Consider the following 26,045-nt stretch of genomic DNA (forward strand, 5'->3'; position numbering starts at 1 on the left):
GAAATACAAGTCTCTTAAAAATCATATAATTGGCCGGGCGCTGGTGGCTCACACCTGTAATCCTAGCTACTCAGGAGGCTGAGATCTGAGGATCACGGTTCAAAGCCAGCTCGGGCAGGAGAGACCGTGAGACTCCTATCTCCAATAAACCACCAGAAAACCGGAAGTGGCGCTGTAGCTCAAGTGGTAGAGCGCTCACCTTGAGCTGAAGAGCTGAGGGACAGCGCCCAGGCCCAGAGTTCAAGCCCCAAGACTGACAAAAAAAAAAAAAAAAATCATACAATTGGTAAGAGAATTTCAGTTGGTAAGAGAGCTCAAGCCCCAGGACCAGCAAAAAAAATAATAATTTCTGGAACAATAGAGAAGTACCCATATATCTACTTTGCATATACTAAGATGATTTTATGAACTTCAAGTGTGGGTACTATTCTAAAGTAAATTTCAAAGACCTTATCTTAAATTACAACTTTATCTTGTAATCAAACAGTTTACTTAGTAAAGAACCAGAAGTACCAAAATAAATGTACTATTAGAAAAGACAAGCATGTCTGTAGGAGAACTAAATTAAACAGATTTTATTCAACTTTTAGGATGAAGAAAACAAATGATATAAAATAAGTCATAAGAAATGTTCTCTTGTGTGACTATTTCAAACACTTTGAATGTTCTATAAAATGCTCACACAGCAAATACGAAAAGCTTCAATACACTTCTTTTTGTAACTTCTGTTGCAACAAATGCAACATTAACAGCAAAATTTCTTCTGTACCAATTTTAAAAGTTGAAATACTGAATTACATACTAACTTTTGTTATACATATTTTTATTCATAGACTTTAATAAGATCATTGCCAATACATACATTATTTTCCTTAACTTTATTTTTACAATAAGCCAGTCTGTCATGCAGCCATCAAAAACCTTACAGAAAATTATACAGGCTTGTAGTCCAACTTAGACTCCAGCTTCTTAGAATCAGCCACTTTTCTGACTGCTTTCATGAAGTCTTCTTGAACTACAAAATCATGATCAGCACGAATTGCAAACATCCCTGTGGAACACAACACAACATGATTGTTGTATATCATATATGTCTGTTGTAAGAAAACAAAGCTAGAGCAGGGTCATAGGCTGAGACAGGAGGATTATGGGTGGGGGGTTAGCCTGGACAATAAACACATTGCTCAAAACTAAAACATGACAAAACAAAAATAATGGAGCACAATGGAATAAACATAAAGGAGTTTAGATTTACAATTTCTGAGCCAGTAATTCTCATTTGTTAACCACTATCTTCAATTAATTTTCATAGTTATGGCAAGCATTATCTTCAACCCCAAAGCAGGTGAGACAGTTATCTGAAATTCTTAAATCTTGCTTGAGTAACAGTCTCTGTACCCAATAGTCTCTGTAACCATTTAGACACCCTAAAATAAAAGAAACTTATCAACAAAACTTAACAACACACACACAAACTTAATTCATAAGCAGTAATTTTCTAGAAGAGGGAAATGCATTTATGGGTGAGGCGGGGCCCGGGTGGGGAGGGGTGGGGGGGGAATACATTAAGGATAGAGATATGGGTGAGTGCTCACTTGCAGCATGTGCAAGGCCCTGGTTTTGACCCAAGCAGGGCAAAAGCAAATGAACAAACAAAAATCCTCCAAGATTTTGAAAACGTTTCTCTTTCCTTGCTAACAACTAAAGAATAGGAGGCCAAATTCATTATTTCTCTCTCCTTCTCTCCCTGTCTCCTCCCCCCCTTTCTTTCCTTCCTGTTCTCTCTTACCCCCCTCTCTCTGGGCAGATCAAACTCAGGATGCTGAAAATGCTATCATTGAGCTATATATACCCTCAGCCCTCTTCCAAATTTTTGAAGTTACTTATTAAATAATTGGCAAAGGAATAAAAACATTTTGTTCCTTTTTATTTTTAAACATTAGCTATATTATAGATAGGGGTCCTAATTTTTTAAGACAATCCTATATTCAGGATAAACTGAAGCTATCATCTACCAACATTTCTATTGAGGAGCTATTTGTATTGATTTTTTTTCTCTCCAGTTGTAAGGCTTGAACTCAGGATTGGGTTTTGTCCCTGAGCCTCTTTGTGCTACCACTTGAGCAACAGTGCCACTTCCAGTTTTGAGAGGTTCACTGGAGATAAAGAGTCTCACAGGGACTTTTCTGCCCAGGCTGGCTTGGAACCTCAATCCTCAGATTTCAGTTTCCTGAGTAGCTCAGATTACAGACATGAGCCACTGGCACAAGGCTGTATTGAATTTTTACTTACATGAAGGGAGGGGATTAAAATAAAGATTTTAGGAGTTACTTCCTGTATTTCCTTTGTAAGTTTCTACAAGAGAAGACTGGAAACAGCAATTTTATACTGTCCTAGAAACCAGGTGAATGGAAATGACTGATCTTTTTTTTTTTTTTTTTTTTGGGTGGCTCGTGGGGCCTGAACTCTGAGCCTGGGCGCTGTCCCTCAACTCTTCAGCTCAAGGCTATCACTCTACCACTTGAGCCACAGTGCCACTTCTGGCCTTTTCTGCTTACATGGTGCTGAGGAATCCGAACCCAGGGCCACATGCATGCAAGGCAAGCACTCTACCACTGAGCCACCTTCCCAGCCCATGATTTTAAATAGCGGTTTCAAAACTTGTTTAAAAGGCTAAAACTAATGATTTTCATATTTATGTGCATATGATTGCTTTGAAATCACTGTTTAGTGAATAAGTAGATCTCCAAGAGATACACTCTAATCCAAAAAGGATGAAAATATTAGGGTTTGCTTAACTAGAGAAGGTAACTATAATTGAATCACATGCGTTTTAACTTGTTAAAAACATGTTAACCAAATAGGCTTGCAGCCTAGGGAAAAGAAAACCTAAGAAGGATTTTCCTATAAGTCCAGATATAAATATCTCACCCAGTTAAAAGCTCTAACACTGTTACAGTTCATTATGGGGAAAAATGTGATCTTTTCTAAAAATATGCAAATTATATGAAATAATGCTTGACCTAAAAAGACAAAGACAACAAGGGCTATTGAAGATTTAGAAATCTTTGTACAGTTAGTGGGAATTTGAGTTAGTACCATTGTTACAGATAACAGAATGGAGGCTTCCCAAAAAGTTGCAACAGAAATGCCACATGACCAAGCAATCTCATTAACTGGGTACATATTCAAAGGAAATGAAATCAGCTATGCCCATGTTAACTGCAACACTGTAATAGTCAAGAAATAGCAAGCAATCTAAATGCTCACCAATTAATAAATGGCTAAAGAAGTTGTGGAACTTGGGCTAGGAAGGTGGCTCAGTGGTAGAGCGCTTGCTTTGCATGCATGAGACCCTGGGTTCGATTCCTCAGCACCACATAAGCAAAAAGAAAAAAGCCGGAAATGGTGCTAGCTAGCTAGCGCTAGCTTTGAGCTGAAGAGCTGAGGGACAGCGCCCAGGCCCAGAGTTCAGGCCCCATGACCGGACCCAAAAAAACAAGAAGTGGAACTTAAAATCAGAATACTATTCAGCCATTTAAAAAGAACAAAATCATTTCATCCCTTGCCCATTCTTGTCTGATATCATTATGTTAAGTGAAATGATCTAGACACAAGAATAAAATTTGCACCCAATCTCACTTATATGTGAAATTCAAAAATGTTGACCTTAATGGTGGTAGCTAGGCATGGTCCCTAAAATTTGTAATCCTAGGTATTTGGGAGTTGGAGATAGGGAGATCAAGGTTCAAAGCCAGCAGAGGCAAAAAGAAGTTTATAGGATGCCTTCTCGAACAATGGCTGGGTACAGCAGTGGGTGTGTGATCCCCAGGCACACTGGGAAAGAGTAGAAGGATCATAGTCCAGGCAGGAGCACAGAATAGAATAGTGGTTATCTGAGACGGGGAAGAGTAGGAGGGACAGATGGCGAAAAGTTCATCAGTATATACTGTGTTACAGCAAGAAGTTCTGGTGTGCTATTATTACATAATAGGTGACTTTAGACAACCATTATGTACTTTACATTTCAAAAAGCCAGAAGAAAGGGTTCTGAATGTTATCATAATAAAGAAATGAAGTTTTAGGAATCCCATGTGCTTAATCTGATGTACACATCACTACCTATCATACAATGTACACAAGTATTAAAACTTCCTACGTGACCCAGTATGTGCAATTTTTTGTTTTTATGTATCAGTTTTAAAAGCTTCAAAATGTGGAAGCACAAACCAAAATTTGATAGCATCCATCTTTAAGCCTTGGTACTACTTTTCATTCCAATTTCACTCAAGCATTCCTCTAAGAATTTGTTCTAATGCACACTAGAGAAACATAATTTCATAGTCATATGATAATTTATATTTATTTGTATGAAAATTAGTAACTAAATGCTGCAGAAATTTGCTTTTTGGTTTTAAGATGCTGAATGGAGGACAAAGATTAAATGACTAGGCAGGTTTTCAAATTTACTTGATATTACATATAAAAATATCAACACACAATCTAAAGGGAATTGTATTTAAAAGTTATGTTTTAGCCTGTGCCAGTGGCTATAATCCTAGCTACTCAGAAGGCTGAGATCTGAGGATCAATATTCAAAGTCAGCCTAGGTTGGAAAGTCTATTAGACTCTCATCTCCAATTAACCACCAAAACGTTGGAAGTAAAGATGTGGCTCAAGTGATAGAGTCCTAGCCTTGAGCAAAAAAAAGCAAAGGGACAGCATAGGAGGCCCTAAGTTCAAATCCCAGGTCCAGCACCAAAAAACAAATGGAAGGAAGGGCAGAAGGTGGGTATACAGAATCACTTCATGAACAATCTCAGAAAAAAAAAAAAAATCTCAGAAGTTATAAATGAGTCTTTCAAAGTTTACAATCAGCAAATAGACATTTATCTATTTGGCAGCACTACGTCCAGTGCTGCCCAGTTCTAATTACAGCTACAGTTGGGACAGCCAGTTCTGTACAGCCTCAGACTTACTTCACGATTCAGTGTCTTAGGAATCCTGTCTTCAGGATTCTGTTTCTACATTCTACCTATAAGCTTCCTGAAACCAAGTTTACCACCACTAAGAACAAATCCCATAGGACAGAAGTACTGTGAAGTAATGTTCCAGTCTCCCCAACTGTCTGCCAGGTAATCCTGAAAGGCATCCTTTAAGTTTCTCTGAGGTCTCTTCAAAATCAAGTCTCTTTACAGGATATAGCCATTATTTCACTGGTACACTCTTCTATAATAAGCTTTCTCTCTTTCTCTCATTTCCTGGCATCAGTTCTCAAAATAAGAACTCCACAAATCCTTGCAAGGCTCAGATTCTGCTTTTTGTTAATCCCAAAACAGTTATAGCAAATTTTAAAAATCAAAGTCAGTAATAAAATGTATTATACTCCCTTACCTGCTTCAGTACAAACATTTCTCAGGTCTGCTCCATTAAAGCCATCTGAAAGCTTCACAATTGCTTCATAATCTAGGAAAAAGTACTGGACATTAGTAAAATAATGATTAACAACTGAAAACTATAAATTTAAGTAAACCAGCACCAAGTAAAAACAGACATTCTTCTGAAATGTTAAGAGTCAGGAAAGATCATCAAGAGTTCAAAATATGGTACTGGAGATTGAACTCAGAGACTCACTTGAGCCAAATTCCCAGTTTTCCATTCTTCATAGTTTGTTTTTTAGATAAGATCTGGCTACTAATATTGCCCTGGTTAACTTGAACCACAATCTTCCTGCCTCCACCTTCCAAGTAGCTGGGATCACAGACATGTACCATCATGCCTAGTTTGTTTTGTGAGATTACACTGATTTTTGCTCAGGATGACACAGTTGATCAACACAATCCTCCAGACTCCTTAAACTACTTTATTTTGGTGCCAGTCTTGAGGCTTGAACTCAGGGCCTGGGCACTGTCCCTAAGTTTCTGCTGCTCAAAGCTAGTGCTCTAACACTCAAGCCACAGCTCCACTTCCAGCTTTTTTGTGGTATTTTATAACCCAGACATTCCAAGTTGGCTTTGAACTACAATCCTCAGATCTCAGCTTCTTGAGTAGCTAGGATTACAGGCATGAGCCACCACAGCCTGGCTGCTTAACCTGTTTTTATGCAGTGAAACAACTTAATAACTGTTAAGCTATGATTCGTTAAAACTTACCTGAACAAATTTATAATATTTAAAACCAAAATTTTTTTTTGTCAGTCGTGGGGCTTGAACTTGTGGCTGGGTGCTGTCTCTAGAGCTCTTTTGCTCAAGGTTGGTGCCCTACAAACTACAGTGTCACTTCCAATTTTCTAATGGTTAATTGAAGATAAGAATCTCATAGGGACTTTTCTACCCAAGTTGGCTTTGAACAGTGATAATCAAATCTTAGTCTCCTGAGTATCTAGGATTCTAGGCATGAGCCACTAGCACACGGCTCATTTAAAACAAATTATTATAAGAGTTGAGGATGTGACTTAGTGGTAGAATGCTTGCCTAGCATCCATAAGGCTCAGGGCCCTGGGTTTGATCTCTCATACTACAAGAACAAATAAATAAGGAACAATAAAATAAACAATAAAATATAACAATGGAACTTAATAAAACATCAAACAATTATGATATTCACAGAATTTGTATGTTTATTTCTAATCACATAGAATTTTTAAATGCTACAGCAGGCAGCTCACACATGATAGAGACTAATTTAAGAGCTATAGCTTGTCAACGATATATGGTAGAAAAGTCTCTTCGATAACTGGTGCTAGGAAAACTGGCCATCCATATGCAAAAAACCAAAAGTGGATCCCTGTTTGTTACCATGCATTAATATCAACTCAATGTGGATCAAAGACTTCAACATCAGACCTGAAACTTTGAAATTATTGCAAGACAGAGTAGAAGAAACACTAACTTTATAGGCACAGGTAGAAACATTTTGAAGAGTCCCAGAGGCATAGCAGATAGGAAGAAACTTGACAAAATGGGTTTACATCAAAATACATAAAAAGTTTTTGTACAGCAAAGGATAGTTACTGAACTAGAAAGACAGCCAACTGACTGGGAGACAATCTTTACAGCAATATATCTAATCTGACAAATGCCTAATAACCAAAATGTACAAGGAGCTCAAGAACAAACCCCTCCCAAAACTAATAAACAAATCACTAAATGGGCAAAGGAGCTAAGGAGAGACTTCTCAGAAGAGGTAAAAATGACAAAGAAACATGAGGAAATGCCATAAAGGAAACACAAATCAAAAAACTCTCACCCCCGTTAGATTGGTCAACATCATGAATTTGAACAACAAATGCGGGAGAAGATGTGGGGGAAAAGGAACCATATTACATTGTTGGTGGGAAGGCAAACTAGCACAACCACTCTGGACAGCAGTTTGGAGATTCCTCAAAAACTAAATACAAATGTCTCTACAACCCAGGCACACCATACACTCTTGGGTATCTACCCTGAATATCACAAACCAGGATACCGTAAAGACGCTTGCACATCCATGTTCATTGCTGCACTATTCACAATAGCCAAATTATAGAAACAGCCTAGGTGCCCTACAATAGCTGAGTGGATAAAAAAAATATGGCACCTATACATAACGGAATTTTACATAGTCATTAGAAAGAATAGTATTTCATTTGCAGGGAAATTGATAGACCTAGAATAAATCATTTTAAATGAGATAAGCCAAACTCAGAAACACAAACACTCTATGTTTTCTCTCCTATGAGGAAGCCAGACCTGAAATACACCAGAATGTGATAAATTATACAGGACTCTAGGCATTCACACACAAAGAGACCAAAGGAGGATACTCTTAGGAGAGGAACACAAAGCAACAATGCCTATGTGCAGCAGATTATAAAAAATAGTATTTATCTAAATGAACTCCAGGAAATAGAAACAAGAGAGTTTTTTTTTTCTTTGTTGCCGTTTTTGTTTTCTTTTGGTCCTATTTATTTGTCTTTGGGAGGACAAAGGGAGGCACATAAATGGAAGGACAAAGTGGGAACAAATGTAGCTGTGGTATTCACTAGACACTGTTGAAAATAAATTATACAACTTGTGAGTGGGGATGGACAGGAAAAAACTGGGAGAGAGCAAGGGAAGGGGTATCGCTGTCCAAAAAGGAGTGTATTTTTAGTTATATAACTTTAATCCTTCTGCATATCACCTTTATAATAACAATATTTTTTATAATAATATTTTTAAAAGCTGTACGTCTGAAGTGGCAGTCATGGATTTGATAAAGAATAGTAAGAGAAATTAACAGACTAGTATACCGTGAGTATACTAATACACTGCTCATTATCAGGCAATAACAATCTATTTGAGATCATACACATATATATGCATTAGTCAGGTTGCAACCACTTTAAGGATTTCTGATAGCAAGGTTCTCAAAGGTGCCATAGAACCTGACATCTAGCAAGAATTCTTTATTTGCAGAAGAAACCTAAAAACTGACATCTTTTATTCAAACCAATCTTTCCAGCTCAAATCTCTCATAAGAACAATGAAAACGAGGGGGAAAAAAATTGTTTGTAGCTACTTTCCATCATTAGGTTCTAGAAGGTTTTTAAAGCTGTCTCCAAATTAGTCCCAAGTCCACAGGTCAGCAAACATTTTATGCAAGGGCCAGACAATGAGTATTTTCGCTTTGCAGACGATGTGATCTTTGTCAAAACGACTTAACCTACTGTGGTAATGGAAACACAGCCATGGATAATATATAATGACACAGTTGTGCTATGACAAACTTTATTTTCAAGAAGAGAAAGAAGGTAGTATTTCTTTATAAGCCCCAGCTTGTTACTTTCAATCTCCTAACTTATATAGATAATATTTTTTCTTCTCTCTTCCAGTTTCTAATAATACGTTTCCACATTCACTCTGAACTTGCATTTTACTTCTCTCTCAGAAAAAAAGTCCCACAGGTCCCTCCTACAAAATTTTCTCATCTCCATTTTTCTTCCAGCTGTAACTTTACTACTTCTGTCCCTTATGCAGAACATCTTAAAGATTTAAATTCAACTCCTATAGTCATTTTATGTAGACTTTGACTCCCACTACTCCAAAGAAATTACTTTTGACAAAGTTACCAATGGCCTCCACATAGTTCAGTTCTGAAGTCTACTTAGATTTAGTATCTTTCTGATTCACTGTTAGCATGTACAGGGGACCAGTCCCTCCTTAAACATTTTCTTCATTTCCCTTGCAGAACATCACTTAGCAACTGGTTTTACTCTTACATCTGCGCCTGTGTCTTCAGACTCTAGAGACTTTAAAACCCATTTTTATGCTATTGCCCATGTTTATATCTCCAGCATAGGCCACCTCAATTAATTACAGGTGCTTAGAAAAGTACTACTCAAAGCAGGTGCCAGTGACTCACACTCACAATCCTAGCTACTCTGGAGGTTGAGACTTGGAATGTCAAGATTTGAAGCTAGATTACACAGAAAAGCCCGTAAGACTCCATCTCCAATTAACCAGGAAAACACTAGGCTAGAAGTGTGGATCAAGTGATAAGAGTACCTGCCTTGAGCAAAAACATCCTTGCAAGAAAGAGAAGCCCTAAATTCAAATCCTGGTACTGGCAAAAACTAAAACTAAAACACTTAAAGCTGGGCACTGGTGGATCATACCTATTATCCTACCTACTCACGAGGCTAAGATCTGAGGACTGCAGTTCAAAGTCAGCTAGGGCAGAAGTCCATGAGATTCATCTGTTTTCACCAGAAAACCAAAAGTAGCACTGCGGCTCAAAGAGGTAAGTACTACACTTGAGCGCCCAGGCCCCAAGTACAAGCCCCAAGACCAAAAAACAACAAAACAACCTTCAAAATATTTATTTTTCTGTGTGTGTGTGTCAGTTGTGGGGCCTGAACTCTGGTCCAGGGTGCTGTCCCTCAGCTCTTCAGCTCAAGGCTAGCACTCTACCACTTGATCCACAGCGCCACTTCCGGCTTTTTTTCTTTTTGCTTATGTGGTACTGAGGAATCGAACCCAGGGCCTCATGCGTGCAAGGCAAACACTCTACCATTGAGCCACCTTCCCAGCCCCAAAATATTTATTTACATCTCTAATTGGTATCTCAAATATATTGTAATCAGAATCAAATTCCTTATTCTCTCATTAAAATCAAATATTTTTGTTGGGTATGAGGCTCAAGCTATAGAGTGCCTGCCTATTAACCATGAAAGCTCTGAGTTCAAATTCCAGTACTGTCAAAAACAAAACTTAACCTTTTCAGTGTTCTCAATTTTAATTGATTGTAACTCCAGTTTCTAGCTGCTTGGTCCAAGATCTCATTTTTGTTTATTCTACCATATACCACATACAATTCATTAACAACTCCTATTGACTTTACTTTCAAAATACATGCAAGTCTCATCATTTAAAAAGATTTGATTAATTACACTTCATTGAAGCTGGGGCATAGAGGGAAAGACTGTGCTGCCACCTTTGAACAAGCCACCTGGATTATTCAAATACCCTCCTAACTGAACCTCTTGCTTCTATCTTTGTCCCTCTACAACTTATGCTCAACAGTTTGTCCAAATAATCTTGTGATTTCTGAAACATTCAGATAAAATGATAGCATGATTAGGATTTATTTTTGTAAAAAAATCCAAAGGGAAGGTAGAAAGAAGACTTGCAAGGAATAACTACTGAACTGAAGTGGATCACAGTAAAATCTACCTGGATACTTCCTACATTGTTCTGATTTTTGTTCCCCGAAGTACATATTCAAATAGAACATAATTGACTAGGCAGAAAAAAATACAACCTTTCAATTAACTTGAATTTATATCTTATTGATAATAAACAGTACTCTGGCTACCTGATTATTTTATTTATTTATTTTGGTCGGTCATGGGGCTTGAACTCTGGGCCTGGGTGCTGTCCCTGTACTCTTCAGCTCAAGGCAAGCGCTCTACTGCTTGAGCCACAACACCACTTCTGGTTTTCTAGTGGTTTATTGGAGATAAGAGTCTCCTGGACTTTCCTGCTCCCGGCTGGCTTTGGACTTTGATCCTCAGATCTCAGCCTCCTGAGTAGCTTACAGGCGTGAGCCACCGGCGCCTGGCTACCTGATTATTTTAAAACTAACCTAAATATTTAAAGTGGGGCTAGAAGTTCATTATACGCTCATTTTTACCTTTCTCTATTTCTAATATTCTGTTACAGTTCAAATAACCAAAAGGTATTCTTTTGCTTATAATCTCTAGTAGCATTCACATTACTAAAAGAGCCAAAATAAAGTTAAAAAAATAAATAAAAGTAAAACCCAAAGTTCCTAAATTATGACCTCTATCAGACACTTGCACAACCTGCTATCAATATTTGTAGGTCTTCACCTGCTACTACTGTTTCCTTTACTCTGTCAGAGACACCTAACTTATTTGCTGCTCCTTGAATGCCAGCACCCTACTGATTCAAGGACTTCTAGCCTGATGCTCTTTCTACATGAAACGAACCTTCTCTAATACCCATGACCAATTCCTTCATCTAAGTAGGATATTGCTTAAGATTATCTTCTTGGTTAGGTGTTCTCTTAAGGCTAACCCATAACACTGTGTGTGCGCACGCACACACATACACACAAGCATGCACACAAGCACACACACGCACACAGACAATTAAAAATGTACATCTCAGGTTTGCTTGTGGCATTCCCTATCTCACTTTTCTTGCTTCATTTTTCTCCTTAGTATGAATCATCACCTAGTATGTTGTGTATTTAACTCTATCAGTCTTTCCTGACAAGAATATAAAGTTCTCTGAAGACAAGAAACTCATTCACTGCTCTAGCATCCCAACATTCAATTTGTAGCCCAAAACATAAGCTCTATAAATATTTAACAAAGTTAAAACATGTTTGCCAAATTTAAAACTAGATGTAGTATGCTATCAGTAATATCTAAGAGTTTTGATTTACCTTAAGTAAAAATTTAAAAATAAGCTTCTTTCTTACCTATTTCACCATGCTTTGTAATGGGACCTGCATGGATTTTCAATATATCTAATCTTGCTTGTTCGTTTGGTAAATCAATATCTGAAATTGTAAGAAATTCTTTTAATACACCATTAAAAAATAAAAATAAAAAGTAAATTGGGAGCAAAGGGAGAGATAAAAAGAAAATAGACACAGACAAAAGGAATTGGCAGGTAAAGAACCTTAACTCACGTATTTTTCTATCTAATCGTCCTGGACGCAGCAAAGCAGGATCCAGTGTATCTGGTCTGTTTGTAGCCATGATCATTTTAACTCTATGCAGAGTATCAAATCCATCCATTTGATTCAGTAGCTAAGAATATTAAAAATTAAAAAGATTTTTATCAAAAATTCTAACCCCTTAAAAAACAGCACATACAACAAAACCCATTATATAACTAATACAGCATGACATACTTCTTATAGCAAATGTGTGATCTTTCTCTAGTTGTCTGTGCTTCTGGGGACCAAACTCAGGGCTCCCATATGCTAGGTAAGCACCTTACCACTGAGCTATACCCTAGCCCTCTTAGGCCATGTTTTCCACAAGATTCCAAGATAGATTATGCACTTTTTCATTGCTATCAAGTAGTTTAAATAAATCTCAAGTTTCTAACCAGGGGAGAATTATGAATTATATATGGATCTGATTTCCTATGTTCAAAATTTTTAGTATTTATTTTCTTAGAATAGAAACCAAAAAATCAAATGTATCAGGGGCTGGTGGCTCACATCTATAGTCCTACCTACTCAGGAGACTGAGATCTGAGGATCCCATTTCAAAAATAGCATGGCAGGAGTCTGTTGACCCTCTTATCTCCAATTAACCAACAAAAGGACAGAAGTTAGTTGAACTGTGGCACAGTATCTTCCTTGAGCAAAAAAGCCAGCATCCAGGCCCTCAGTTCAAGCCTCAGCACCAGCAGGCAGGCAGGCAGACACGCAGACACGCAGACACGCAGACACGCGCGCGTGCGCGCGTGCACACACACACACACACACACACACACACACAAATTCAATGTACCAAATGTTTATAAGTCATACAGAGCATTTACACTGACATACATAGATTTTTCTACAAATTTGTAAGCGAGGCAACCAGTAGCTCATGCCTGTAATCGTCCTCAGGAGGCTGAGCTGTGGGAATCATGGTTTGAAGCTAGCCTAGGCAGGAAAAGTCCTTGAGGCTCTTACTTCTAATTAACCAGCCAAAAGCTAGAAGTAGAGCTCAAGTAATAGATTATTATCCTTGAGCACAAAAGATCAAGAACACAGTACATAGGCCCTGAGTTCCTGCCTCAGGACCAACACACACACACACACCAGGAACACAGTATGTAGGCTCTGAGTTCCTGCCTCAGGACACACACACACAGACACACAGACACAGACACACAGACACAGACACACACACACACACACACAGACACACACACACACACACACACACACACACACACACACACACACACACACACACACACACACACACACACACACACACACACACACACACACACACACACACCTGATAATAAATCAGTTACATATTATGTTTTCACACAACTCTGATGTACACAGTCATAATGCAAGGCCTTATTAATATTTAATTCCTAAAGCTTTTTGACTAAATGCTAAAAACCTTTCTGCATTTAACAAACTCTTCTTTATGTCTATAGTACTGGGATCAAATCCAGAAGCTTGGAGACAGGAGGCAAGCACTCTATTACTGAACTACATAACCAGCCCTAACTAGAATATGTAATAGGTACCCTGGTCAGGCATGGTGGTACAAAACTGTAATCCAAACACGTGAGGGGCTGAATCAGGGTTGCAAGTTTGAGGCCAGCCTGTGCTACATAGCAAGATTCAGGGCTGGCTAGGTGGCTCAGTGGTAGAGCACTTGCCTTGCATGCCTGAGGCCCTGGGTTTGATTCCTCAGCACCACATAAGCAAAAAAAAAAGCCGGAAGTGGCGCTGTGGCTCAAGTGGTAGAGCGCTAGCCTTGAGCTGAAGAGCTGAGGGACAGCACCCAGGCCCAGAGTTCAGGACCCACAACAAGACAAAAAAAAAAAAAGTAGCATAGCAAGATTCAGCCTCCAACAAAACAAAACATAACTAATCTCAATGTCTGATAGCTGATGACATTAGTTAAACATATAAAACTGTTATATTTATATTCTCAAATACCTTGATTTACATTTTTCTAAAGAGACTTCGTAATTTGAAAATAATGTGTATAACTACAATCTGTAAAGTGATTTCCAATTACTCTGAGAAAAAAATTGACATTGCATTACCTATGCAGCAAGTTTCTATTTGCACAAGTGAGAAAATGTATTTGGAATCTTGCTGACATTTTCACAGAATTTGGAATGGGGAAAAGAAATGTAGAGAAAAACTGTATTCTCCCATTATGACAACTATTTTAATTGCCTCTCAGTCTTAGCAATAAAATAATATTTAGAAGAGCCTCAAACATAATTGTAATTCATTTATTGCCAATAGCCTAACTATGTCCATTACTTATTTAAAAAGTCTTTATTTCCTCAAACCATACAGAATCCTTTTTCTACCTTTTTTTTTTTGCCAGTTCTGGCTCTTTCACTCGGGGCCTAGACCCTATCCCTTAGCCTCTTCTGCTCAAGGCTATGCCTCTACCATTTGAGCCACAGCACCACTTCCAGCTGTTTCTGAGTAGTTTATTGGAGGTAAGAATTTTTCAGACTTTCCTGCCCAGACTGGCTTTCCTGCCCAAACTGCAATCCTCAGATCTCAAGCTCCTGAGCAGCTAGAATTAAAGGTATGAGCCACCAATGCCTGGCTCTTTTTTTTTTTTACGTTTTTGGTGGAATACACAGTCATGACCATTATCTCAACACCCTAATGTGCAACAGCACAACAAAACATGCTCAGATCCCACTGTAATCTAGATCATTGCTTAAGCTTTTCCCATTTTTCTCTGTTCCTTTTTACTAGTCATTTTATAATGATTATGACAGAGAAACACATTAGTTCCTGTGAATATTTTCAAAATTCATATTTAGTTCTTCATCTGAACTATTGTGTTAGTGTATTTTGACTTTCAAATATGCAGTGTTGAGGTCACAACTTAATAATGTTACTAAATCAAGTTTATCATAATCTTTACCTCCATTAAAGTTCTCTGAATCTCTCTGTCAGCTGAAGTACCCTCAGAAAACCGACGACCACCTAAAAACATAGTATTTGGAAATGGATCAATATTACCTTTTTCTTCTATATCCATCATTTAAGAATACAGTACATAACAGTTTCCGGAATAAAAAACATTAAGATAAAAATTAAATAGTAAGAATTATACTGACAAAGTTAGAAATTATTTTGGTATACATATCATTCTGTTATGGTGAAAGACTGTTTATTAAACTTGGTTAAACCTTCTATAAGTAATATCCAATTTACTCTGCTTATATTTCTTTTTTTTGTTTTGTCATGGGGCTTGAACTTTGGGCCTGGCGCTGTCCCTCACCTCTTTAGCTCAGGTGAGTGCTCTACTACTTGAGCTACAACGCCACTTCCGATTTTCTAGTGGTTTACTGGAGATAGGAGTCTCATAGTCTTTCCTGCCCCGGCTGGCTTTGAACTGTGATCCTCAGATCTCAGCCTCCTGAGTAGCTAGGATTACAGACGTGAGCCACTGGCACCCGGCTCTGCTTATATTTCTTTCAAGTCAAGAATTACAGATTAAGAGAGAAACAAGTTCTTTTGGAGTTTCTAAAAACTTACTCTAACATTTAATTTAAAAGGTGTTATTCTTACCAATAGCATCTATTTCATCCATAAAAATGATGCATGGTTGATGGTCTCTGGCATAATTGAACATTTCTCTAATCAAACGAGCACTTTCACCAATGTACTTGTCTACAATAGAACTAGATACAACCTGATTAAAGGAAAAACATTAAGGTAAATAAAAGACAATTCAAGTAAAATTTAACTTTAAACAACTACAAAAGACCCTTTTTTATCCTTTACCTTTAGAAAATTGCAGTCCAGCTGGCTGGCAACAGCTCTTGCCAAGAGTGTTTTTCCTGTGCCTAGGAATGACAAAAGTCTTACTTAGATGGAAAATACAAAAAATTTTCAAAAGCCCTTTCAGAATGCAATTGGTTAGTTAACAAATTTTCCAAGCTTGATCCTAAATCCTAATTTCAATTTCCAAAGCACTTTTGCCTCAACATTAAAAATTTTAAAATTTAAGTTTTACTCAGAATATCTCTTGGAATTATCTTTTTTATTTTTTATTTTTGGGTCCGGTCGTGGGGCCTGAACTCTGGGCCTGGGTACTCAATGTCCCTCAGCTCTTCAGCTCAAGGATAGCGCTCTACCACTTGAGCCACAGCACCACTTCCGGCTTTTTTCTTTTTGCTTATGTGGTGCTGAGGAATCGAACCCAGGGCCTCGAGCATGCAAGGCAAGCACTCTACCACTGAGCCACCTTCCCAGCCCGGAATTATATTTTTTTAATTGACATATAACTGCATCATCAAAACTATGACACTGATACATATAAATTTTGTAGAATTATTAAATCAAGCTAATTGACATATCCTCATATGTTTACCATTACTCTGTGGTGAGCACATTTAAAGTCTACACAGTAATCTTGAAATAGTCTAATACACTATTAATTTCAGTCACCATACAGTAAAATGAATCACTAGAACGTATTCCTCTTGTCTAACCGAAGTAACATCTCAGGTATCGGCCTGCCATTTCCATCCTAGTCCATCCCTTGCAGCCTCTAGTAATCAATTTTTCCTTCTATGAATATAACTTTCTAAAATCCTACAAATGAGGTCATGTGGTATTTGTCTCCCTATACCTGGCTTATTTCATTTAACAGAGTATTCTCTAGATGTATGCATGCCACAAATAACAGAATTTCCTTGTTTTTTAAGAGCTAAGTCATATTCCATTTTTTACATATACAACATTTTCTTATCTATTCCTCAGTTGATGGGCACTTAGTAAGTTTTGATATCTTAGATATTGTAGATAGTGTTGCAATAAACAAGAAAATGTAGATAGTTCTTCAAAATATTAATTCCAATGCCCTTGGGGAATATATATACATCTAGAAGCAAGACTGCTGAATCACATGGTAGTTCTATTTGTAATTTTCTGAGGAATCCCATAATGTTTTCTATAATGACCCTGTCAATTTACATTCCTACGAATAGTGTTCAAGGATTCCCCTTTCTTCACATTCATGTCAACACTTGTCATTCATTTCCTTCCTTTCTTCATTCTTTTATAATAGCTAATCTAACAGGTGAGGTAGTAGCTCCTTTGACTTACAACTTATTTTAATAACATTGCATATAGATCTTTAGAAATAAATCAAACGTAGTTATTACATAGACTGTGAGAAACTTGTATTACAATGGCCTATCCTGGGCTGGGAAGTTGGCTCAGTGGTAGAGCGCTTGCCTTGCAAGCCTGAGGCCCTGGGTTCGATTCCTCAGCACCACATAAGAAAAAAGAACAAAGCCGGAAGTGGTGCTATGGCTCAAGTGGTAGAGCAGTAGCCTTGAGCTGAAGAGCTGAGGGACAGTGCCCAGGCCCAGAGTTCAGGCCCCACGACTGGACCAAAAAAATAAATAAATAAAGTAGTCAAATCTGTAAGACTCTTATCTGTAAGTAACCAGCTAAAAGCTAGAACTGGAGATGTGACTCAAGTGGTAGAGTGCCACCTGCTGAGTGGAAAAAGCTGAATGAGAACTCCAAGCACTGACAACTCCAGGACCCACATTAAGACCCAGGACTCACATAAAACAAAGCAAAACAAAACAAACAACAGGTTTGTCATTCTTTTGAAGACAACAGGTTTACATTGCTCATTTTGGAAAAAGTGTGTGCTTACAAAACAACCAAGCTAATCTCTAGTTAAGCAACAAAGCAGTCTGAATGACCATACATTGTTAAACTGCCCATTTAAGTATTCTATGAAATGTATCTCATTTAGCTGGCAACTCAAACAACTAAGTGAGTACTTTTTCTAAGACAACTATACTTTAATATGCAGAAGTATTCTATTAAATTTTTCCATTTCATTAGACAAGCACAAAATATTATGTAAGGATGAAAACTTAATAACATTAATACATTTTGCTACCACAACATTTTATAGTTTAACTGGCATATTTTTATACTGCCAGTCTGAGCCAGTCCAGAATGCAAAACTACCAGCACTGTCCTATATCACTGACAACTAATTCCCATGCTAAGCAATGCTACCCATGTTGCTTCTGTATCATAGCACATATGTCAGTGAGATAAGAGCCCAACAGCTTTGCAGATTCCATAAAAGCATCTCAGGGACACCAGTATCTGTGAGTCACAGGGTATTCAAATCACATGCCTGCAATGATGTATACACCATAGGCACAAGTGTACTGAGCATACCTGAGGGAACAACAGATATACATCTCTTATCCTATTCTCATGCTGAACAGTGTGGAGGTTGGAACTGACCACACCAAATGACCTATTTTCATTCTTTAATACATTCATTTATTTGTGAAATAGAAAAAACTCAATACCAAGCCGGGCGCTGGTAGCTCACGCCTGTAATCCTAGCTACTCAGGAGGCTGAGATCTGAGGATCGCGGTTCAAAGCCAGCCCGGGCAGGAGAGACCGTGAGACTCCTATCTCCAATAAACCACCAGAAAACCGGAAGTGGCGCTGTAGCTCAAGTGGTAGAGCGCTCGCCTTGAGCTGAAGAGCTGAGGGACAGCTCCCAGGCCCAGAGTTCAAGCCCCACGACCGACAAAAAAAAAAAAAAAAAAAAAGAAAAAGAAAAAACTCAATACCAACCTGGTGGTCCATATAACAAACAGCCTTTTGGAGGTATTATTCCTACACGTTGGAATAATTCTGGGTTTGTAAGAGGTAATTCTATTACCTAGAAAAGAGATCACAGGTTTCTTTAAAAAGTTAGTAAAGACTTCAATACATTTTCTAAATATTTTATGCATCACAATCAATATCTAAACTTCCATGCTATGTTTTTCTCTTCAGGTAGATAGGAGATCTCTTAACTCTAAACAAAAAATGTTATATAGTGGCTACTTTAACAAAACATACAAATATAACATAATTTGTCAAAACATATGTGTCATGTACATTGATAATCTATGCATTATGAGATGCAAACTGTACCTCAATGATAAATTACCCTAAAAAAAACTGAAGAAAAAGCTGTTGTAGTTTGCTTGTGAGAATATAACACAATAATAATGAATAAGGAATGGATCTGATGTGTTACCACTAAGAGACATAAAAATTTCACCTGCTGCTACTGTGTCATAACAGCTTCAAAAGAATATGTTTTACTCTCAATCCCCAAGGCTGTCTCACAGAAAGATAAAATAGACAATAGAAAAACTGAGCATTTGACGGACTGCCTTAAATTACTCACAATTACTTAAGATAAGTTAGCTGGGCACCAATGGCTCCCACTAGTTATCCTAGCTACTCAGGAGGCTGAGATCTGAGAATCAAGGTTTGAACTCAGCCTGTGCAAGGAAGTCCATGAGACTCTTATCTCCAATTGACCACCACGCTGAAAGTGAAGTTGTGATTCAAGTGGTAGAGCACTAGCCTTGAGCAAAAAAATTCAGACAGTGCCCCAGCTGGCACATACACACAGATAAACTACAATGGAGTACCTATCTATGTATATAAGCTATGATTAGGACAAGACAAATCAGTAAAGTGTCTGCAGATGGAAACTCGTTCCTTCTGCTTCTGTGCATAACTGATGAGGCAAAAATCACTTCAGAAGGTAAAAATGCCTGCTCTTCCCTGCGTCCTTTCATTAGATGAAAGGCTTGTAGAGGCTTCTATTTTATACTTAAGCAATGCTTCCTCAAGCACTGTCAAAGAAAACTGGTTTCACAATCAACTGGAATGCTTGTTTAAATGGTAATCCCGTACCTCCAGTCTACTGAATCAGATCTAAAGCTGATATATTAAAGTTGATATGACATGTTACAATCATTCTCATTCACTCCTAAATATAAGCTTACATTAGGAGAATCAACAGGATAATTTGTTTTACAGATAATTGTCAAGAAGACATCTGTGCTACCAACAAGCAATCCTAATTTGATTCTTCATATTAAGTCACTCCCATCCCTCGAATTTTTCTTAAATGGCACAAATAATAATAATAAAAAAAAAAACATTTAAGGCAAAGGTAACTTTCTACCCTAAGGAGAAGTTGCTATTAGGCTTATAGAAAAACTACATACCACGTTTTATCCAAAGCACTTAGCCTCAGAAACACTATTAGTAAAACTAATAGATGGCAAGGGCATCAGGTTATATTAATTATGCTTAGCTTTCTTCCACTTCCCTTTTTTAAAAAAAATATATATTATTAAGTAGTTGTACAAAAAGGTTACAGTTCCATAAGTCAGGTTATGAATACAATCAATGCATCTTGATCAATGTCACCCCTTCCAGTAGTCTCCCCCATTTTCCCCTTCCCCTCTCTACCTTTAAGTTACACAGTTCAATGAAATGTACACTGAATATAATGACTGCATTTGCTTACCCTTCTCTCATCCTCTACTTTCTTTGTCACAAGAGCATGATTTTTTTCTAACATCAAATACTCTCAAATTGACTAAAATGTATAGCTTGAAACTCAGTGTTATTCTTTTCTCAACCAGAGTATTACACAATACTTAGTAACTGCATTTGGACACAAAGTAACTTTCATCCTGATTCTCCCTCCAGGTATCCTAAAACCAGTACTATTTATCAGTAAAATAGAGATCAACGTATATGATACCAACCTCTCTTAATTCCCGAATCTGTTCTGACAGGCCTCCAATCTCAGAATAGGAAACATTTCCAGGATCTTCATGAGACATGTTGTAAACCAATGGATCCACCTCTCTTGGCAAATATCTAGAATGAAAGAGCATGCATTTTTCTTTCAAAAGATGTTATTTTCTCTTAGCTTGTAGATAAGAGTATAAATGACTTGTCCATGCAAACACATGTAAAAGACCTACAAGGACATTTAATTAGTAGTATTTGTAATAGGTATGAAGTGGCAAAATATTCAGTGATTTCAAGAAGCATGTATTGTAAATAAAACTTGATAAAAGGTAAACTAAACAGACTAAAACTCACCTCATGATAGTTAATGTAGTCATATCCAAAGCAACTCTTGTTCCTGGCTTCAGCTTACTTTTGTCAAGCTGGTTTTGAAAAACAAAAAGTATTGCACAAATAGTTTAAAAGGGAAATAATTCTCTTAGAAGAGCTTAATGGTTAGAAGCCAAATACACATTTTTACCTTTTGCGAGACAACACAAACACTATACTATAAACGTCAAGCCAATAGTACAAATAATGGAAATAACTTAAAGATTATCTCCAGTTGCTCTTTAAAAGAATGACGTCGATGGCTCATTCCTGCAATCTCACTCAAGATTTGAAGATCTCATTTCAAAGCCAGCCCAGTCAGGTGAAATTCTTATCTCCAATTAACCACTAAAAACAGAAGTGAATCTAAGACTCAAGTAGTAGAGCACTAGCCAGCCTTTGGGGAGTGGGGAGGAGCCCACGGGCAGTGAGCTCAGGCTGAGTTCAAGGCCCAAAAACAAAAAACCTCAGGGAAAATGTGAAATCAAACATACCAAGTCTGAACTAGCAATGGCCTTGTTTTTGAAAAAGGAAGGATCTTGGAGGTTTTTCTTTCAAAGGCTTACTACTTGATATCATTTTGTCCATTATTTTAACTTAGGCTCTAGAAAAGTGAGTTTGGAACTTTAAGAAGCATTTATAGAAAAATTTCTTTGTGAACATTTTGGGGGAAATAAAAAAAGAGAAGCAATCTAAAGGTATACCTATTATATTTATTTTGAAATGAACAAATGTGAGGAAGAATATATGTGAATTATTATAAACAGTCAAAATACATTGTTTCTTCTTAAGAAGTTTTTTTTAATAAAGTTTCTTTTCTTTTTTTTCTTTTTTATTTTTTTGTCAGTCCTGAGGCTTTAACTCAGGGCTTGGGCATTGTCCCTTAGCTTCTTTTGCTCAAGACTAGCACTCTATCTCTTGAGCCACAGTGCCACTTCCAGCTTTTTCTATTTATGTGGTAATGAGGAATTGAACCCAGGGATTCATGCATGCTAGGCAAGTACTCTACCACTAAGCCACATTCCCAGCCCTTCTTAAAGAGATTTTTTATTAACATTTATTTAAAAATAAATACATAAGGCAAGCTTGGCATTGGTGGCTCACTTCTATAATCTTGGCTACTCAGGAGGCTGAGATCCATAGGATCTTGGTTTAAAGCTACGAAAGTCCACAAGACTTCATCCCCAAAATAACCACCAAAAAGCTAGGCTGGAGGTGTGGTAGAATGCTGACAGTGAGCAATAAAACTCAGAAAGAAAACCGAGGCCCCAAGTTCAAGCCCTAGTACTGGCACAAAAAAAACAAACAAGAAAACAATCTACCCACAATCCCTTCCCAAAAGAACATCCTGCTACTCACTAGACCTTAGCTTGCTAGGCAGGAACTCTACCACTTAAGCCATACCTCCAGCCCCCAAGTATATTACATATTAGGAGAAATCATACCAAACAATTTGCTGGCACAGATTTGATACTTAATAGTCACTTTACACTCAGAATATTACTTTCCAAAAGTAAAATTTCTTTGTAATCATTCTCCAATGCCCATAATTCCACAAGTAGGAGGGTGAAGCAGGAGCATCTTGAATTCAAGGTCAGCCTGCACTATATACTAAGACTGTCTCACAAGACAAACTCCTACCACTATACACACAGGCGCCAAAGAAATCCTGATATAATAAATATTCAGAGAACATTCTTCCAGTGAGCTTGTAAGCGTCTAAAGAATAGTATATAAATTTCCAAAGAATAAAAGAATATATAACTTGACTTTGGATGCTGTGTGATTCTAAAGTATTTGTAGGCATGTTCCTTTGAGCACCAATGAAATTCATAGTAATTTCAATTTGCCTAGTCTAAAGGACTTCATATAAAATTAACTTAGGTACAGTACGGTTTATAAGGAACATTTTTGAATGCTTACATGTAAAACATAGGCAACTGATAAGAGTCTAAAAAAAAAGTCATTTTAAAAATGGGACTGGATGCATGGTAGAGGGCTAGCTGAACAAATGAAGCTCTGAGTTCAAACTCTGTACCAGAAAATAAATATACAAAGGAAAATTTAAAAAAAAAATATAAAACAAAAACCAATAAATTTATGACTATAATCTGACTCAAAAGACTGAGACCTGGAAGATCCAGACTCTAAGCTAGCCTGGGCAAGAAAAATTCTTGAGACTGATTCTCCATAATAACCAACAAAAAAAGCCTGGAAGCATGGTTCAAATGCTAAAGCACTAGCTTTGAGTGATAAAGCAGGCAAACGTGGTAGAAGCGCTTGCCTTGCATGCCTGAGGCCCTGGGTTCGATTCCTCAGCACCACATAAGCAAAAGGAAAAAAGCCGGAAGTGGTGCTGTGGCTCAAGTGGTAGAGCGCTAGCCTTGAGCTGAAGAGCTGAGGGACAGCGTCCAGGCCCAGAGTTCAGGCCCCACGACCGGACCCAAAAAAAAAAAAAAAAAAAAAAAAAAGCAGGCAAACCAAATGAAGACTGAGGTCAAACACTTGTACTGACAAAAAAGATTTCTTTTGATTTCTCAGTTGCCCATCTATGGTTCAGTAGAAAGTAGAGAATCATAGACCATGATTTAAATTCAGGCATCAGTCATAATTTACTGCCTAAACAAACTATTCTTGGTAGTTAAGGACACAAAATCTAACTTGCTTACCTCAATAATTACAAGAAAGCATATTTGTTAATTATAAAGCACTATACAAATATAAATTATTACCTGTCGACGACAACCCACAACATATCTTGGTCCATTTGTAGCTTTAACAATGACTAGGAAAACAAAAAAAAAGAGCAACTGAAAAACATAAAGAAAAAAACTAACCAATTTAGAAAACATATATCCATATTTATGGAAGGTTTAGTTTTTGTCCTTAGAAAACTTTAAAAAAAGGGCTGGGAAGGTGGCTCAGTGGTAGAGCGTTTGCCTTGCATACATGAGGCCCTGGGTTCAATTCCTTAGCACCACATAAGCAAAAAGAAAAAAGCCGGAAGTAGCACTGTGGCTCAAGTGGTAGAGCGCTAGCCTTGAGCTGAAGAGCTGAGGGACAGCGCCCAGGCCCAGAGTTCAGGCCCCATGACCAGACCCCCCCCCCCCAAAAAAAAAACTTTAAAAAATCAAGCCCCACAACTGATTAAAAAAAAAAAAAAACACTTTGGGCTGGGAAAGTGGCTCAGTGGTTGAGTGCTTCCTTTGCATACATGAGGCCCTGGGTTCAATTCCTCAGCACCACATAAACAGAAAACCCAGAAGTGGCGTTGTGGCTCAAGTGGTAGAATGCTAGCCTTGAACTGAAGAGCTGAGGGACAGCCTAGAGTTCAGGCCCCACAACCGACAACAAAAACAAAAACAAACAACAAAAAAACCCCTCAAGTTTATGCAAAAATATCATGTCCTTGAATTACTGTCACTAAAAAAACAAGCATTTCGAAATTGAGGATCTTTTTTTCTAGTTAAGTTGGTTCACTTACATTTTTCTTCAGTTAATTGCTTGAGCACTTCACCCACAATCTAAAAAAGGAAATAAAGCATTGTTGTTGTTTTTTTACCAATAGTGGAAATACGCAAATTACCATCACCCACTGTATTACAAATTTCATCACCTACCTGCCCGACACTTTGTAGGGCCTTCAGATCATTTTCAGATTTTTCATACTGCTTGGTAAGTTCTTTCAATTGTTCCCTTACTGAAATAATATAATTTGAGCATTTTAAATTAAGCAATAATTTTAGTGCATTGAAATTACACATCTCACATTTGCTTCAGTCTATTTCACTCCGTGTATGTTTCATATCTACTATTTAAAAAAAAAAACACAAGAAATTTTGCCATTTGTAATGAATGGGGGGATATTATTTCTTCTTCTTCTTCTTTTTTTAAGTAATGTTACAAAGTGCCCTCCTTAACCTTCGGGATTGGCTATACTTCTTTAAGCACATCTTAACAAGTTACATTTTTGTAAGGTACTGCCATCTGATATTTCCCTTGCAATCACACATCCAAACGATGACCCTTCGTCCCTCTTCCCCTGACCTGCTGGACCACTCTCCGGGTTGTCTGCCCTGAATCAAGGCAACCAATGCAGTTCTCTATAGAATCAAACGGTACATTCTCCTTCAACTAAAACGCTCTGGCTTTTCCATGGAGGTCGGTCCACCGTCGGGGGGGGGGGGGGACACCCGTCAATGCTTCAGGCGAGAGGCCAAGTTGTAACGATCACGGGATCCTTCCAGCAGCTCCCGTTCTGCCTTTCAACTCCCAGACCCAGCCGCGTCCCCCCCCCGAGTCCCACCTCGGGCGAGCGCCTCCTCGGACCCCAGCGCCGGGCCCGCCCGGGGCCCGGGATTCCAACGCTGCCCGCCCTTGCACTCCAACCTCGCACACCTCCCAGCCCGCACCGGCCCGGCTGGTCCCCTCGTCCCTTTCCCACCTCCATCTCGGGAGCGAGCTGTGCGTCAGCCCGCCGGGGCCAGGGCCAGGCCCGCCGGGCCGCGGCGGCCCCCGGACCGGCCGGGTCCCCGCCGGCGGGCTGCAGCGCCCCAAGCCCAGGCCGGATGACAAAGCGCCTTGTCCCCGCACCGAGGCCTGCCCCAGCCCCGCGGCCCCGCTGCGGGCTCCGCCGCAGGCCGCCGCCTCGTCGGAACCAGAACGAGTCCAGGCGGAAGACGGTGTAGAGAGAAAGGTGCACTCACGCTCCTTGAGACGGCCGTCGATTTCCTTGTGCTCCAGCAGCTTCTTGCGGTAGTCCTGAAGCGCCTTATCTCTAGGGTCCGCCATGATGAGAAGCCGTCGCTCATAGGGGATGCTGGGAATGGCCATGGCCGCCCGG

The 26,045-nt window shown here is 38.5% G+C and overlaps 1 protein-coding gene across 1 annotated transcript; it reads right to left on the reverse strand.

Moving 5' to 3' along the window:
* Positions 1-549: 549 nt before the first annotated feature.
* Positions 550-26,045, reverse strand: LOC138815813 (26S proteasome regulatory subunit 10B). Its single transcript, XM_070005170.1, has 14 exons — positions 25,909-26,045; positions 24,823-24,902; positions 24,687-24,726; positions 23,935-23,987; positions 21,188-21,255; positions 20,845-20,959; positions 18,857-18,944; positions 16,012-16,073; positions 15,796-15,919; positions 15,146-15,207; positions 12,184-12,304; positions 11,971-12,051; positions 5,395-5,466; positions 550-1,051 (listed from the first exon to the last, which is right to left on the reverse strand). The coding sequence occupies exons 1-14, from the start codon at positions 26,033-26,035 to the stop codon at positions 933-935; spliced, it is 1,212 nt and encodes a 403-aa protein (XP_069861271.1). The 5' UTR covers positions 26,036-26,045; the 3' UTR covers positions 550-932.

This window comes from Dipodomys merriami, unplaced genomic scaffold, assembly GCF_024711535.1.
Source record: "Dipodomys merriami isolate MVZ:Mamm:240054 unplaced genomic scaffold, mDipMer1.0.p SCAF_670, whole genome shotgun sequence".
In the NCBI taxonomy this organism is placed as follows: Eukaryota; Metazoa; Chordata; class Mammalia; order Rodentia; family Heteromyidae; genus Dipodomys; species Dipodomys merriami.

Coding starts and splice junctions, on each gene's coding strand:
- LOC138815813 (XM_070005170.1), bottom strand. CDS start 26,035: ATGGCCATTCCCAGCATCCCCTATGAGCGACGGCTTCTCATCATGGCG. Junction 24,903..25,908: donor CGACGGCCGTCTCAAGGAGC/GTGAGTGCACCT, acceptor ATATTATTTCAG/TAAGGGAACAATTGAAAGAA. Junction 5,467..11,970: donor TACAAAGCATGGTGAAATAG/GTAAGAAAGAAG, acceptor ACTTTTTCCTAG/ATTATGAAGCAATTGTGAAG.